The sequence below is a fragment of the Mobula birostris genome, chromosome 3, assembly GCF_030028105.1.
Source record: "Mobula birostris isolate sMobBir1 chromosome 3, sMobBir1.hap1, whole genome shotgun sequence".
NCBI lineage: Eukaryota > Metazoa > Chordata > Chondrichthyes > Myliobatiformes > Myliobatidae > Mobula > Mobula birostris.
The window spans coordinates 80,650,275-80,668,193 of NC_092372.1; the positions used below are offsets into that span (position 1 = coordinate 80,650,275).

The window sequence follows — 17,919 nt, forward strand, 5'->3', positions numbered from 1 at the left end:
CAAGCAACACACATAAAAGTTGCTGGTGAACGCAGCAGGCCAGGCAGCATCTCTAGGAGGAGGTACAGTCGACATTTCGGGCCAAGACCCTTCGTCAGGACTAACACCTAGAGATGCTGCCTGGCCTGCTGCGTTCACCAGCAACTTTTATGTGTGTTGCTTTTTTCAATATCATGATTTTGAATTGCTAATATGCTGTTCATTAGTTTCTGCTAAAGTTTAATTGTACTACTAGAAATCAACTTTAGTTCTCCATTATTTATAAGATTCACCTTGAACTATGCTGCACCTTCAGCACCCAATTCAGCTAAGTGACAATGCAATTTGCTAGGCACAATGATAAAATCTCTCTGTTCTTGCATGGTATCCTGTGATCTTACATCACCACATACCTTTTTGTACCTTTCAGTAACTGAACCAAAAAGCTGTTTAGTTAATAAAGAGTTCCACATTAAATAAATGAAGACCAGAATATCATTTTGGCACAAGAAACTTGAATCTCACTGATGTTCCCCAAGACATAGAAATGTTGGATAATATTCAAGTCAAGTCAAGTTTATTGTCATTTAACTGTATTCATGTATACAGTCAAACGAGACAATGTTTCTCTGAACCAAGGTGTAAACCACAGTTGTACACATAGCACACATAACACACACAACTATGAAAGAAGGAGTAAAATCTACAGATGAATTACGCATAAATAAACAAACTAAAATGCATAAATTACATATTGTAAGATATAGAACAGGTTAACCAGTGACACTTCAAATGCGAGGAAGCAGGGAGTTCAGAAGCCTAATGGCCTGAGGGAAGAAACTGTTTCACATCCCAACCGTTGAAGTTCTTAATGAATTGGACTCTCCTTCCTGATGGTAGAAAGTCGAAGAAGATGGGTGGAATCCTTAATAATACTACGGTCCCTGCTCCTGATAAATGTCCCCGATGGATGGTAGGGAGACCCCTATGATCCTTTCAGCTGTTTTCACAATCCTTTTTAGGGACTTTTGGTATGATGCTTGGCTGCTCCCGTACCAGATGGAGATCAAAGTGCAGTTAAGATGGGGGTTGGGAATGGGGGAAGACTCGCTTGGCTCAATCTCCTTAGGAAGTGGAGGCGCTACTGTGCCGCCTTGTTCAGGGAGGTGTTGTTGGGGGACTTGGTGAGGTCATCTGTGATGTGAACTCCCAGGAACTTGTTGCATTTAACTCTCCCTATAGAGGGGCCATGTATTCACAGAGGGGGATGGTTCATCTGCAGCTTCCTGAGGTTCACAGTGATTTCCTTGGTCTTCTCCATGTTGATATTTAGGTTGTTCTTCTCACACCAGTCCAGCAGCCGCTCCACTTCCTCTCTGTACTTCTACTCATAATCGTTGTTGATCTCTTCTGATATAGGGCTTTTTTCTCCTTATAACTGTATCATTGAATAACCTGACATAAATTGAAAAGACAGAGTTGTTTATCATAATATTCCAAATCCTTCCAAAAAGAGAGAGACCCACAACAGAAAATCACTGCCAGTCCTTCTCCCACACAATAAAATTCAGTTTCTTGGAAGGGACTTGTCTAGCAATCAACTGGAAAAAGCAATGGTATCAACTTTCTGCCAATCTGGCTTGCCGTTAATAACTTGTGAGAGATAATACCTGCATGATGATTCTTTTAAAACTTTATTTTCAGATAGCCCTTTGCTTTTTCCCTATCTTCCAAAGAAATCACTACATTTTGTTAAAAGGCTAGTGGAAGGACAGATTGATAGTTGTCTACAAAAACCAGCTGTAAGTATTCTATTATAAAGTCCATACTATCATAATGAAATTATGTCAAACATGGTATCAAGGTTTTTTCTTTAAATCATTTTGTTTCTTTCACAGGAAGTCATTGGAAATTCTGTGCGTCAAGTTCTCTACATGCCACTATATAAATTACATCCGAGGTAAATAACAAAATAATTATTTAAATTGAAGCAATGTCCCACTATGTATTTGATGCTAAACATAACCAGCTACCATTTTACTTAAATATTTATCATTCCTTGAATTAATAAAGTGTGTTGGTGTACTTCTGTTTTTTTTCCAGTGATGGTATTGTGCCCAGATTTTCATCACCTTCATTGTAAGTTCGCTGTTTAATTGTTATTGAGTTATGTTCTTATGTGGCTTTAGTTTTTGTCTAGTTTTCTGGAAACTAAACAGAAATCCTTCTTTTTTTATTGTAGTTGGAATGATAAGTCTTCAAATTTACAGTATGTAGTATTCACAATACATGGTGCTGAATCTCCCAGAATCTACATAATGCGAAGACCCACAGATCTTTCAAGGTGAAAATTGCTGCAGAATGTGATCATTTCAAGTTTTGTAATTCTGTATTGCCATTTAGTACTCTGATTCAGTGGGAATTGTATCAGAATCTTTTATATTTTAACCCAAAAACTTGGAGTAACTACATGAATAAAATCATAAATATGGACACCATCATCTGTTATTTAGGAGATACTTAATCCCTATTAGCATAGGTCTTTATAGAATATTTTGTGTTCAATTGTCAATGATTTGCAGAGGCACATGCATATTAAAAAAGAGAAATACTTAGCTTGAGGTTCCTACGACTAATCAGTCATTTTGCATGCTGATCTTAAATAACGATAAGATGATTATTATTCCCTTGTAACAACTGGAGGGGGAACGTCGACTCAGACCACGAGAGGCCTGCGTCGGGCATTTTCATGCCTTACAAGGCGCAGATTGGAAGTCTGTGTGGGGCGCCACTCCTCGCACAGACACTCGAACAATGTGTGATTAAGTGCCTTGCTCAAGGACACAAACATGCTGCCACAGCTGAGGCTCGAAATAGTGATCACTAGATGAATGCCTTAACCACTTGGCCACGTGCCCAGCACAGAATGTAACAACCCTACACTGTAATTCAGTTGGAGTAATTGTGTTTACTTTCTAAACTAGCATAGTGTATTAAATGTTTGCTGCTGTGGAGGACTGAGTCATCTAAACCCTACCATTCTGCACCAAGCCCAATAGCTGGGTCTGTCTGTAACTGCTATGGTATAGAGGTAGTAATTAAACCTGTTGAAATATGAATCATAAACATGAGAATTCCAAATCATGTTTCTTCAAAGTGTTTCTATGCTAGATTTCAGTTTTACTTTTTCTTTATTCATTTTCAATTACTCTCAACAAATTGGTGGTAGTTTATGAACCAAAGGTTCTAGCAGATTGGGTACACTGTGAAAAATGCCAGTGTTCCAGTAGTTGCTAGTTCTGAAGCGTGTCCTTCAGCACTATCGCTGTGATGTTATATGTCCCATAGCTTTTTCTGCACTGAGTAGTATTGGCTAATTCTAGATAACACTGAGAAAATTAAATTAGTTTTTTAGCTGAAGATCACTGAAAATACATCAACCTTGATATTGGCACTCCATGGTTTCTGCCATCATTGACAATGGATGTGTTTTTACAGCTTCTCTACCCGTTAGCTCTTAAAACTTCCTATTATCGTTTGACCTGATGAGGTCATTATGGGATCACAGTTCTCTAGTCCATTATGTTTTCACTGTTAGGCATGTGTGAGACTTTTATTAAACTTTTGTCAGGTTGGCACTTAATATTTTTTTTTGAAGTCTTATGCCATTGTTGGCGTGTCCTCCTTCACAACCCTGCTCAATCAATGTTATCATTGACGGATAGGTTTGTAACAGAGGTGGAACACAGTACTATAGGGCTTCCCCAGGTCACAGCATGGTTCTGTTCCTGTCAACTGATTGTAACTTGGATAGTTTGCAAGTCAGAAGTGTGGCCTCCAACTATTCCTATGTGGTAGATCCATTCTGTTGATCTTTCAAATGCATGTTCATAGGTTTGGACTACTTATAAGTTGAGTGTTTGTGATGTAGGGAGGACCTGTACTACTTATGGACATATTCTTTTCTCTTACAGTCTTATTAATTTTCAGAATTACAAACATAACAGTAATATTGATAAACAGAGAATGGGATTACATTATTAATAGCTAACATTTGCAAATATAAAATTGCTGATAGTACAAGTATGTTAGATCTTCCCAATTCTAAATATAATTGAACATGGTTAAAGATAAATGGAAAAAAAAACTAAAAAAAAACCCAAACTAGAAAAAAAACACTAAATTAAGCTAAGCAAAACTAGACTAAACTAAACAAAACAAAACTAAAACAAAGTCGGGCTAACATATTACATTGAATACAATCATTAATGTCGTTAACTCCTCTCCTCTATCCGTATATTTTTAGTTTAAAAAAAAGGATTCAAAGAAGTTTAAACTACATCATAAGAAAATGTTGAATAAATGGTCTGAAAGTTTCTTCAAAGTTAACCAAAGGATCAGAGGCGCCACTTCTGATTTTCTCTAAATTTAAGCAAGATATAGTTTGAGAAAATCGTTGAAATGTAGTAGGAGGATTAACCTCTTTCCAATTCAATAAGATAGATCTTCTAGCCATTAATGTAAGGAATACAATCGTCCGGCAGGCTGAAGGGAATAAGTAACTACCTTCCATCATTGGTAACCCAAAAATTGCAGTAATGGGGTGGGGTTGTAAATCAATACACAAAACTGTAGAAATAATATCAAAGATGTCTTTCCAATATTTATCCAAAAAAGGGCAAGACCAGAACATATGAGTCAAGGAAGCAACTTCAGAATAACATCTATCACAAATCGGGCTTATATGAGAATAAAAACGAGCTAATTTATCTTTAGACATATGAGCCCTATGTACCACCTTAAATTGTATCAATGTATGTTTAGCACATAAAGAGGACAGGTTAACTAATTGAAAAATTTTTTCCCATTTTTCTGTAGGTAAATGAAGTTGAAGTTCCCTTTCCCATTCAGCCTTAATTTTATCAGATATACCTGAATTTATTTTAATAATCAAATCATAAATGATTGCTATTAAACTCTTCTGATGAGAATTTAAACCTAAAATTTTTTCTGTGATATCAAATGGATATGAAGTTGGAAATGTAGGTAGCTTAGTATTTAAGAAGTTTCTAATTTGTAAATATCTGAAAAAATGAGATCTAGGCAAATTATATTTGTTAGAAAACTGTTCAAAAGACATAAAACAGCTATCCAAAAATAAATCATGAAAGCTTAATATACCCTTCATTTTCCATACCGAAACAGCTTGATCTATAACAGATGATTGAAAGAAAAAGTTAGAGATAATAGGGCTTGATAAAATAAATTGGTTCAAACCAAAAAATTTACGAAATTGAAACCATATTCGTAGTGTATGTTTAATTATTGAATTAACCATTTGTTTATTTAATTTAGAAAGAACAAATGGAAGAGAAGTCCCTAAAATGGAAGTCAGAGAAAACCCTTGTACGGATGTACATTCCAGGTTTAACTATTGTGGGGTTAAAGTCATATCCAAATTTTGTGTCCAAAATATTAAATATCAAATATTAACTGCCCAATGGTAAAATCTAAAATTCGGAAATGTTAAACCACCATCCTTTTTAGACTTATGTAAATATTTTTATTTTGCCATATATATGAAGAAATTTTAGAATCTACATTATCAAAAAAGGATTTAGAAATGAAAATTGGTAATGCTTGGAACAAGTGTAAAAATTTAGGAAGGACAATCATCTTAATAGCATTAATTCGACCAAGCATTGATAGAAACAATGGGGACCATTTAATAAACAATTGTTTAACCTGATCAATTAAAAGTAAAAAGTTATGCTTAAATAAATCCTTATGTTTCTTAGTAATTTTAACACCCAGATAAGTAAAATAATCAGTAACCATTCTGAATGGTGAACATCTATAAATTGGAACCTGCGTATTTAAAGGGAAGAGTTCGCTCTTGTTAAGGTTCAATTTGTAGCCAGAAAAATTACTAAACTGATCAAGCAAGGATATTACTCCCAGAATAGATTTTTCGGTGTTAGAGATATATAGTAATAAATCATCAGCATATAGTGAGAACTTATGTATTTCATTCCCCCGGGTGACACCAAATATATTAGTTGATTCACGAATAGCAATGGCCAAAGGTTCCAAAGCAATATCAAATAACAGTGGACTAAGAGGACAACCTTGCCTGGTGCCACAAAACAACTGAAAAAAGGGAGGTCTTTGATTATTGGTAAATACTGACGCCGAAGGGGTAAGATATATTAATTTAATCCAAGATATAAATATCGGACTAAAATTAAATTTCTCAAGCGTAGTAAATAAATATGGCCATTCAACCCTGTCAAACGCTTTCTCAGTGTCTAGTGAAATGACACATCTGGAATCCTAGATGAAGGGGTATAAGCAATATTCATTAATCTCCTCATATTAAAAAACGAATAACAATTTTTAATTAATCCAGTCTGACCAACAGAAATAATTTGAGGCAATACCTTCTCCAGTCTAGTTGCTAATATTTTAGAAAAAATCTTGGAATCCACATTCAAGAGGGATGTGGGCCTATATGATGCACATTCAGTAGGGTCTTTATCTTTTTTAAGAATTAAAGAAATAGTAGCGCCATAAAAGGATTGTGGTAATTTACCTTTAGATAATGCATCCTTAAAAATTCTATATAGCCAAGGTGAGAGAATATTAGAAAAGGATTTTAAAAAATTCTACTGTGTAACCATCCGGACCAGGTGCTTTACCTGAATTCATCGAAGAAATAGCATTTTTAATTTCATCTTCAGTAATGGGAGCTTCTAATACTAAACGTTCATTGAATGATAATTTCGGGAAATTCAGTTTCCTTAAAAATTCGTGCATTATAGTAGAATCATCAGGAAATTCTGATTGGTATAGTGAAGTGTAAAATCCTTGAAAGGATTTATTTATCTCATCATGGTCAATGGTCAAGGTACCATCTCTTTTACGAATCTTAAGAATCTGACGTTTGACCAAAGCAGTTTTCATTTGATTGGCCAGTAACTTACCAGATTTATCACCATGTATATAGAACTGACTCCTAGTTTTAATTAACTGATTTTCGATCAAGGATGTTAGTAATAAACTATGCTCCATTTGAAGCTCAACTCTCTTTTTATAAAGTTCCTTACTAGGAGCAATAGAATATTCCTTATCAATTTCTCTAATCTTATCAACCAGCATATGTATTTCATTATTAATTCATTTTTTCAGTCCAGCAGAGTATGAAATGACTTGACCATGTATATATGCTTTAAGAGAGTCCCATAGTACCCTACTAGAAATTTCTTCTGTAACAATTGTTGAAAAGAAAAGATCGATCTGATCCTGAATAAAATTAATAAATTTTGAGTCTTGAAGAAGAGTAGAATTAAACCGCCATTGTCTAATGCTGGAAGATGTATCCATTAATTTGATAGATAATTTCAAAGGCGCATAGTTGGAGATTGCGATGGAATCATAATTACAGTTAATAATAGATGGAATTAAATGAGAGTCAATAAAGAAGTAGTCAATTCTAGAATAATTATGATATACATGAGAAAGGAATGAAAATTCTTCATCCTTGGGGTGTAAAAATCTACAAATTTCCAAAATTTCTGTATCAACCATAAAAGAATTGATAAGAGTAGCAGATTTATTCAGAAGTGTCTGATTAGAGGCAGATCTATCCATCAAGGGACTTAAACAACAGTTAAAATCTCCACCCATTATCAACATATAATCATTTAAATTAGGAAGAGATGTAAACAAATACTTAAAGAATTCAGGATAATCAATATTTGGAGCATAAACATTCACCATAGCAACTTTTTTGTTGAAAAGTAAACTAGTAATTAACAAAAATCTACCATTCGGATCTGAAATAGTTTCATAATGAATAAATGAAACTGAAGAATCTATAAAAATGGAAACACCTTTCACTTTTGCATTCGAGTTTGAATGATATTGTTGACCCTTCCAAAACCTAAAAAAACGCTGATTATCCTCTTTCCTCACATGTGTTTCTTGTGCAAAAATAATGTGAGCATTCATTCTGTGGAATACATTAAAAAAAAATTTCCACTTAATCGGGTGGTTTAAACCGTTTGTATTCCACGAAACAAAATTAATAATATTATGCATATAACTGGAGTTAACCATTTGGTATGTAAAGGGTTAACCAGAGTACAAACTCATGGATCCGGAAGAGGAAAAAGAGGTTTGAGGAGGAACCGGAAGTTACGACATTTTGGACATTTTTGTAGTTAGCCCCATTGAAAAAACTAAACTAAAGATAGAAAGACCCTCACCCCCCACCCACAAAGACCTGGAAACAAGCCAAAGAGAGGCCAAAAGGTAATCTAACACTAAATCTAACGCCATCTTTCTAGAAGGCAGCCCAAAAGATATATATTTTTATATTTAAAAAGCCACCCGAAAAAATTACCCTAAATAAATGAAAACCGCAGTTACTGAAAGCATAGGACAAAATATTATCTTATTAATATTTTTTAAAAAAACAAGCGCCAACTCATATTGTTAATCCTTTTCAGACAGAGGCAATAAAAAAGACACAATGAGAGTGAAAAAACAACGTGGGGAAAAAGAGTTGAAACACCATCTTGAGATGTAAAGAACCAAAAACAAAACCAAATACTTCCCCGGACATTTCAAAAGGAAGACAAAATTAAACCCCGAATCTTCTACTTAATTACTTTCAAAAACAGAAAAAGTAAAAATAAGGATAGAAAATAATTTTTTAAAAACGGGCAGAACCATTAAGAAAAGATAAAACCTTAATCTAAAAATATAAGAAAAGTACCTACACTACAAACCAGGAACATAAGCCCTCAAATTATCAAAGATTCAAATCTGTAAATCTGTTATTAACCAAAAATAAAGAAACCAATAAGAACAAACATGAAAAAAGAAATAGGTTAATTAGGTCTTAATAGACAAATACAGATCATCAAGAAATTTTTGAGTTTCAATCGGAGATTTGAAGAGACGGTGTGGATTATCAGAAAGGATAATTCTCAGACGAGCTGGGTAAAGGAGAGCTGGTTTATAACCTTTTTGATAAAATTCAGAAGACAATGGTTTAAAAGTCATCTGTTCCCTTAAAACTTCAGGACTAAGGTCCTCAACCAAACGAAATTTGAAACTTTGAAATTCGATCATTCCTATTCTTCGGGCAGCTCGTATCAGACGATCCTTGATGTGAACATAATGGAACCGAATAATAACTCTTGGTTTAGAACCTGCGATCGGTTTGGTGAAAGGAATACGGTGAGCTCGGTCTATTAACGGAGGGGTATCCAAAACCTCTGATCCAAACATGTCCATTAAAAATTGAGAAAAGAATTTAACAGGATCACCCTTATCAATGTCTTCGGGAGTCCAATTATCCGCAAATTCTGTCTCCGGAAGCAATTTTCAAGATCGATAATCTTGGATTTATAATGTTCCAACATTTCAGATGTCAAAGATAAATTTTGCTCCAAGGTTTCAATTTTTTGATCCCTTCGCCGAGCAGCTTCATTGAGTTCTGAAATTCTTGCTTGTTGTTCAAATTCGTGTCTAAACGATCTAAAATTATCTTCAACCATCTTTAAAACTCCTTCAATCGCAGAGAATCTGTGGGAAAATTTTTCATCTTGGCAGTTGAATTTTTCATCTAGAAGGCTCGAAATTGTATCTAAAGTTAATGGGATGTCCATAGAAGGTTTAGAGTCGCTATTTTTTCTTTACTTACCGTCAGAATCTTTGCCATTTTTAACATCTCTTCGTCTGAGAGTTGCCATTTCCAACCGCTTGAAATCAAAGTTCAAAAAAAATATCTGTATAGAAACCCTTTAGTGTAGGCTTAATCAAAATGAATAAGGGTGGTTACGGGTAAAAAAAAATAAAGGGAATGGAGCAAAGCCAAAGTATACCTCACTCCGTGAGCACCTCCTAGAAATTCCGGACATATTCTTAATCTATTCCGTCATAGTAGTGCCACAGAACTCAATAAGACTGCTCCCAGAGTGAAGAGGAGTCTAATCAGGTTGGGATTAGTGAAAAGTGATCAAGGAGCTTTGTCACACATTGGTTTTGTGGTAAGTGAAGAGAGACAATCTTGCCACTATGCTACTCTTCTTGATGATGTGGAGGAGGACTACTGCATCTATTGAGGGGGTCAGTATGTAATAATTAGCAAATGGTTTTCTTGCATGTGCATAATCTGATACCGCGAGGCTTCTTTGTGTCCATGATCAGTGATAAGCATTCCCAATGTTTACTCATATTATTCCACTATTCAGAGAACATGATGACGGAGATCCGTTGTTCAAACAGAAAATTGTACGCCACAGTAATCGGCCTTTTGGGGCATAATGTTGTGTGAAACTAATTATACTAATCCTTCTATCTGCATGTGGTCCATATCTCTGTTGCATTCCAGCATCCTATCTGCAAGCATAATGGCTTGGTATGACAACTGTTCTGCACATGACCTGCAGAATTATGGACATAGCTCAGCATATGATGGAAACCAGTCTCCTCTTTCTAGATTCTGTCTCTGTTTGTCACTGTATCAGTAAAGCAGCTGGCATATTCAAAGACCCCACTTACCCTGGACATACTGTCTTCTCCCCTCTTCAATCTGTGGAAGATACAAAAGCCTAAAAGCACATACCGCCAAGCTTAAGGACAGCTTCTACTCCACTTTTATAAGACTAGTAAATTGTTCCCTAGTATAATAAATTGGACTCTTGATCTCATAATCTGCCTTGTTACCAACTTGCATTTTATTGTTTACCTGCACTGCACTTTCTTCATAGCTGTAACGCTTCATTAAATGTTATTATTTTACCTTGTCCTACTTCAGTGCACTATGTTAATGAATTGATCTGTATGACAGTACGCAAGGCAAACTTTTCACTGTATCTCAGTACATGTGACAATAATAAACCAATTTCATGTGCCTAAGAGCCTCACAAATGCTTCTATCATATCTGCCTCATCCACCACCACCTCTGGCAATGCTTTCCATGAAGTGAGTGTAACATGGTACACCTTCAAAATGGTCTTCTGGCTGATTTTTGTTCCCACGCTACTTCTCAGTCTTCCAAAAGAATTGCTGGCTGTTGCCATCTTGTTGTTTATTTTTGTGATCAATGTTGACTGAAAGGAATGTTTCTTAGATTGTGGCCTTCACAGGCTGGTCAATGAGAAAGCTTTTTCCATTCTCAGGCATTGTTGAGGAAGAATTTGCATGATTGTTTGGACTGGGAGCACCATCACTGTGTCCTACACAGGTGCCCATCTGGTTCAGTTTATCAAATTGGTCGGCCTAAAAATTTTGTTCTTAAAGTTAGTAAACTCTCTCTTGTTGCAAAACAAGATGTATTTCAGCAGGTGAGCGTACACCTGTATTATACCTGACCAATGAATAATAATTGCTAGTACAGACTCTCTGTATGCCACATATTTTATTTTAATTAAATTAATGTATTAGACATTTTCTAGTGCATTATTAAAAAAATATCTGATTGGCTTAGATTTTAGATGGCATTTAATTGAATATGTCATAGCAAGTGACAGATGTAATTATGTTTGTACTTGAATTTGAACATTGTATCAAATATTGATTAGAATCAATAAAGTTATAATAATCATCAAGGTGAAGTGTTTAAATTTACCGATTTGATTTCTTCATGCAGATCTGTTTCCAGCTGCCTGGTTGCTGTGGAGTTTGCAGATGCCTTATGCAGCAACAGAATTGAAAGCAACAAGGAAAGGTGACATTTCAGTTTTGCTTTAGTTTGGCCATTTTGGTAATATAACCTCAAATGTATACCATGTAAACTTTGGGTATCAAGGTTTCAATTTATGCATTAGTTTCTCAGTGGATATGCTCAGTAAAATGGGAGGAGGAGTCAGCCCTTAAATCTGCTGCACCATTCAATAAGAATTAGGGCAATTGAGATGGCCTTCAGCATAAAATAAAACACAGAATGAGTGAACAAGACACTGGCACATCGGTGCCCCGTTCCTTCACCGAACCCACATGGAGTTTGTGCAGAGTCCAACAATGTTGTGATTTCCCTGGGTTACAGTGGGGAATCTGTTTATTATCCTGTCCAACCTAGACCTATGGATTCTGAGCATGGAGATTTGATCAAAGAAGGCAAGTTCAGTTATTTTTAGTGAAAAACATTACAAAAAACTTGAGAATTCATTAGTTATCTTTAATAATTTGAGAAAGTTAAAGTTACAAGAGGTCACATCTCAGTGAGGAAAAAATGAGGTTTGAGTATTGGCCCTTTTGATAACATGGTTTCAAAATGAAACTGAATAAATAAAAAAAATTGTGTTTGACCAATATAGTTAAAAATATCACTGGGCCAAACTTAAATATTTCACTACTTGATGTAATTTGTGAAGAATATTACTCTGGAGAAAGAGACAAGGAAAAACAAAAAAAAAATCACATCAACAAGATAATAGTTGAACTTCATAACAGATGTCAGGACACTCCAAAATACATGCAGTAGTTCCAACTCTCTGTTAGACTGATACTTGTCTGCATAATTCTTTTATCTTGAATTATGCAAAGGAATTTATTGACTGCATTTCTGTACCAAAATATTTAATTGTTTCTAATACTTTGGGGCATCTGGGGACTACGAAAATTATATAAGTGGGATTAAAAATGAAATAGCACATCTATAATCTGAGTTTAATTGTTGATCATGTTTATTGACCTATTTTTATAATAGGTACCATTGCAAAATGAACATGGAAATTATTGGTATCCAGGCACTTAAAAATTTTTAAATTCATGGTCAAAGTCTTGAGACTTTATTATTTTAATTAAATTATCTGTTATACCTAAAGTAAACTTATCTTACAAAATTTCATTCATTTTCATGATTCTTTGTACTTGTTTCCTTGTTCAGGATGTTACCACATGGGCTTTAAGTAATTTTTTTGAGAAGGTTGTCAGTTTAGAAACTGCAGTCTTAATTATTACTTCAGAACATAGAACAATATGGGCCCTTTGGTCCATGATGTTGTGTTAAATTTTTAATCTATTCCAAAATCAATTTAACCCTTCTCTCCCACATCATCCTCTCTTTTCCTTTCATGTATAAGAATCTTTCAGATGTGCCTTATAGATAAGCCTCTACCACCAGCCAGGCATTGTGTTCCTGTTAAAAACATAGTTCTGATGATTGACACCCCCCCCTCCCCTTTTTACTTTCCTCTAATCACTTTAAAAAATAGGTACTCTGGTATTAGCTATTGCCACGCAGTGATAAAGACACTGGCTGTCCATTCTTTTTATGCCTCTTCTCAGCTTATACACCTCAATCAAGCTGCCTCTCATCCTCCTTTGCTCCAAAAAGAAAAGCCCTAGCTCACTCAAACTTCCCTCATAAGACCTGTTCTTTAATACAAGCAGTGGTCTGGTAAATTTCCTCTGCACACTCTTTTAAGCTTCCACATTCTTCCTATAATGAGGTGACCAGAATTAAACACAATACTCCAAATGTGGTCTAACCTGTGTTTTATGGAGCTGTAACATTGAACTCAGTCCCCTGACTAATGAAGGCCAATACCATTTGCCTTCTTAACCACCCTATCAACTCGGCAGCTTTAAGGCACCCTAAGATCCCTCTGATCCTCCACACTGCCAAGCATCCTGCCATTAACTTTGTAATCTGGTATTAAGTTTGATGTTCCAAGTGTAGCACTACACCGTTTTCCCAGCCCAACTGCAACTTCTCAGCCCAGCTCTACATCCTATCAGTGTCCCATTGTATTGTACAACAACCTTCTACACTATCCACAATACCACCAATCTCATGTCATCTGCAAACTTCATAACATACCCTTCCACTTACTCATCTAATTTATAAAATTCACAAGGAGCGGGTATCCCAGAACAGATCCCTACAGCAGAACATTACTAGTAGTCGCAGACCTCCAGGACCTATTCTTCTACTACCCTCTACCTTGTGTGGGTAAGCCAGTTTTGAATCGACAAAGCCAAGCCGTGGATCCCATGACTCCTGACCTTCTGAATGAGCTTACCATTGGGAACCTCGAAAATGCCTCACTAAAATCCATATACACTACACGTACAACTCCACCTTCATCAATTTGTTTTGTCACTTACATAAAAATTTCAATTAGGCTTGTGAGGCACAACTTGCCCCTCACAAGCCCATGCTGATTTCCCTAATCAGACTATGCTTCTCGAAATATTCATAAATCCTGTCTCTGAGAATCATCTCTGATAGTTTGCCCACCACTGATGTAAGACTTAATGGTCTGTAATTATCAGGATTATCCCCATTTCGTTTTTTGAACAAAGGGATTAACATTTGCCAATCCTCCATTCTTCTGGTACTACTACTGTGGCCACTGAAGGCGCAAAGATCATTGCTAATGGTGCAGCAATCTCCTTCCTCGCTTCCAGTAGTATCCTGCCAAACCCTGGGGACTTATTTATATCAATGTTTTTCAAAAGTTCCAACACATCCTCTTGTAATCTTGACATGTTCCAGCATATTAGCTTGTTTACACGCATATAACATTAGTCAAGCTCCTTCTCACTGGTGAATACTGAAGCAAAGTATTCATTAGAGCCTCCTCTACCTCCTCTGATGCCAGGTATGTGTTTCCTCTTTTATCCCTGATCAGACCTACACTCACGCTAGTCATCCACCTGTTCGTAATGTAGATGTAAAGTTGAAGTCACCCATGACAATGACCCTATTATTGGATCATTTTATATCACTTGATTTGCCTTGGGGAATGATATATTTGGAATTAAAAACTTGCTTTGTTTGTTTTCTTTTAGCCAGTTCAGCTTTTTGGATGTAGGTTTTTATGATGATGAAATGCTGACTGTTCTACTGAAAGGACACATAGACAAAGAAGAAAAATGTCGGATTCTGGCCCAGTTACCATTGTCATCAGTTTACAACATAGAGGAAACTGACAAAGAGTTGAACTTTGATTCTGGTAAAAGGTAATGCAGAAACAATGTTAATATCAAGCTTAGTATTCAGTTCTTTTATTGTCCTAAATTATTTAAACTGTTGTTTCTCTGTTAGTGTACAGTAGTCTTGAGATACAAATATTTAGCTGACCCAAGTGTGTGACCAATTCCAAGCCTATTACTCAAATTAGCTGTTCAATCAGTTTCTTTAACATTTTATTTATTTAGAGATGCAGCAGGGTTACAGGCCCTTCTGGCCCATCAAGCTCATGCTGCCCAATTACACCCATGTCACCAATTAACCTACTGAGCCTGTATATCTTTGAAATGTGGCCGGAAACCGGACCACTCAGGGGAAACCCATGTGGTCACGGGAAGAACATACAAACAGCAGCTTCTTATTGGTTTAATCAAAATAATACATTTTCACTTTGGGGAGCAACTACAAAACACACTTCCTCACACATCCCCTGCAAATTCAAAAGTAAAAATGCAACAATTCAGGAAAGGAAATAAATCTACCAAACAACTTTGTAATGTTTGCTTGTAGATTCCATCAAATCTCACAAGTTTCCAGTTGCAAACACTTCCCCAATAGTTTATTGCTAACGTATCGTTGATCATCGTCTTCACAAATAGAAACCATCCAAATTCATGAATCCTTCTCATAACAGGTGTAAGGGTTCTGATTTTCTTAGTTAATAGTGTTATAACAGGATGACATGAAGTGTTATGACATGAAGTCACTGAACATGAACGTCGAAAGGTGGGAGGACATCGCAAGCGATCGCTCTCGCTGGAGGCTGGAACTATGCAGAGGTCTAAAAAGAGAAGCTGAGGCTTGCTGCTGAAGAAAAGCGCACTCATCGGAAAAACAGCACCAAGACAACACTGGAGGATAGCGCCTTCAAGTGCAGTCGCTGCAGCGGAGACTGTCACTCCCGTGTGGGCCTCTACAGCCACAATAGATGCTGCTCTACCAATACAGACTGAAGCAAGACTTTCCAGGCGCAGATCCATGGTCTCACGAGACTAATGGATGCCACAAAAAAAAAAAACAGGATCTGGTCAGAAGGAGTGCCAGGATCTCTGTGATGATGCCTGCTCTTGCCCTCTCCTAGATCACTCAATGTGTGTTCATCAAGAAAACCGGCTTATTTTGTTGTTACAGAGCTTGGAATTGACACGAAAAAATGTGTGGTGTTATTGAAGAACAATAATTGCATAAAATAAGTCTCTTGTTCTATCTGAACTTCTGACCAATCATTTTTGAAGTAAATGACAGATATTATAGGTGAAAATACAGCAAATTAAATCCAACACTGCCATGGTGTGAAGAAGAGCAGTAATAAACTAAAGGAATGTCAGGCAACAAGAGGGAAAGAGTTTAATACTTTGTGGGATAAACTTCAGAAACAGGTTGAAAACAAGTAATTATGTTCGATCATGATATACAGTAATTGACAGTGGCAGCAGTAAGAACAACCATCTTCATGGCTCATGTTCAAGAATAATTAGATTAATCTTAATGAGAGTTGTCATGTATAAAATGTACAAACATATTCTTTGGCATTGAAAGATCAATGTCGCTTCTTAATTTAGAAAAATAATTTCAGGCATGTAAGTTTTCTGCCGGCAGTATTGTGCATACAACATTGAAATATGACCAAAAAATCTTGCACATCAACAGCATGTTATTATTTTTGACTTTACAAAAGATTATTTGTATTCTTCATTTTGGTGTTAAATTACCTCAGAATAACCTTGAATCAGTGAAACTGCAACGTCCTGCATAAATTTTACACATGGTTAAACTCAATTTATCTTAATATTTTTCACATGTAGCTATTTTAAAACAGTAATGAATGGTTGTGTAATATAAATACAAATGAAAAGCTGTTAAGGATCTAAGGTCCCTATGAATTTTCCCCATTTTAAAATATGTGTAACTTGTAATCAGAATTGTAGGTGGTCATGTTGAAAAAAGGAGTTACTTTGCTATGGTGCAATAGCATAGAGGTTCCATACCCACAATCCTCATCCTTTTAAATAACTTCGTGTTGTTTGTATTACTGAATAACACAAAAAAAATTGAAAATGATTAAGCTTGCTATTTCTACCATACTTTATTGAATTGAAAGTGTTCCATTTTGAATTTAGTTAGGGGATCACTACTGATGTCTATTTTAAAAGAAAGTACCCACAATGATCTAATAGTGTTTGTGGCATGAAATATCTTTCCCAGCAACAGCTAGTATCAAGCATTGTCTACAGGAGATTTTTGAACTTCCTCTCTCCTCCCACAACAATAATGATATTCAAAGTTCAAAATAAATTTATTATCAGAAAATATGTACGTCACCATATACTACCTTGAGACATCTTCTTGAAGATAATCACAGTGGAACAAATAAATACATTAAAATCAATGAATAGGATCATTGGGCTCTTCCAGGGAAGGTGGACCTGTACAGAAGAGACAGTTTGCAGCTGAACTAAAGAGGGATGAATATCCTAGTAGGAAAGTTTGCTGGTAATGCACGGGGGTGGGGGGGGGGGAGCAGTTTAAATTAGAGTTGCAGGAAGATGGAAACCAGAGTGCCAGAACAAATAGTAGAGTGATTGTGGAAACATGTTGTTAAGACCTCAGACAAAGTCAGGAATCAGAAGGTTGAGCATGGTGGGATTAATGTTCTGAGTTGTGTATATTATAATACAAAAAGTATTGTATGAAAGCTCAGCACGGAATTATGATATTGTCAACATTACTGAAACTTAGTTGCAGGAGAGGCAGGACTTGCAGCTCAGTTTTTCAGGGTTCGATTGTTTTAGATGTGATAAAGCAGGAGGGATTAAAAGGGAAGGGGTGGTGTTACAAGTCAGGGAAAATGCCATGATAGTGCTCACTCAGGACAGACTGGAGAACTTATTTAGTGTGGCTTTATGGGTGGAACAGAGGAATAAGAAAGATATGACCACATTACTGG

General features: G+C 35.9%; 1 protein-coding gene across 3 annotated transcripts in view; it reads left to right on the forward strand.

Annotated features, from left to right (window-relative positions):
• anapc4 (anaphase promoting complex subunit 4) overlaps positions 1–17,919 on the forward strand; it is a 111,006-nt gene that overhangs the window by 79,559 nt on the left and 13,528 nt on the right. For all 3 annotated transcript variants that reach the window (XM_072252933.1, XM_072252934.1, XM_072252936.1), the window contains 6 exons: positions 1,684–1,781; positions 1,878–1,939; positions 2,083–2,118; positions 2,222–2,323; positions 11,643–11,720; positions 14,792–14,962. In XM_072252933.1, the coding sequence (XP_072109034.1) occupies positions 1,684–1,781; positions 1,878–1,939; positions 2,083–2,118; positions 2,222–2,323; positions 11,643–11,720; positions 14,792–14,962 (547 nt within the window). The remainder of the gene's footprint in view (positions 1–1,683; positions 1,782–1,877; positions 1,940–2,082; positions 2,119–2,221; positions 2,324–11,642; positions 11,721–14,791; positions 14,963–17,919) is intronic.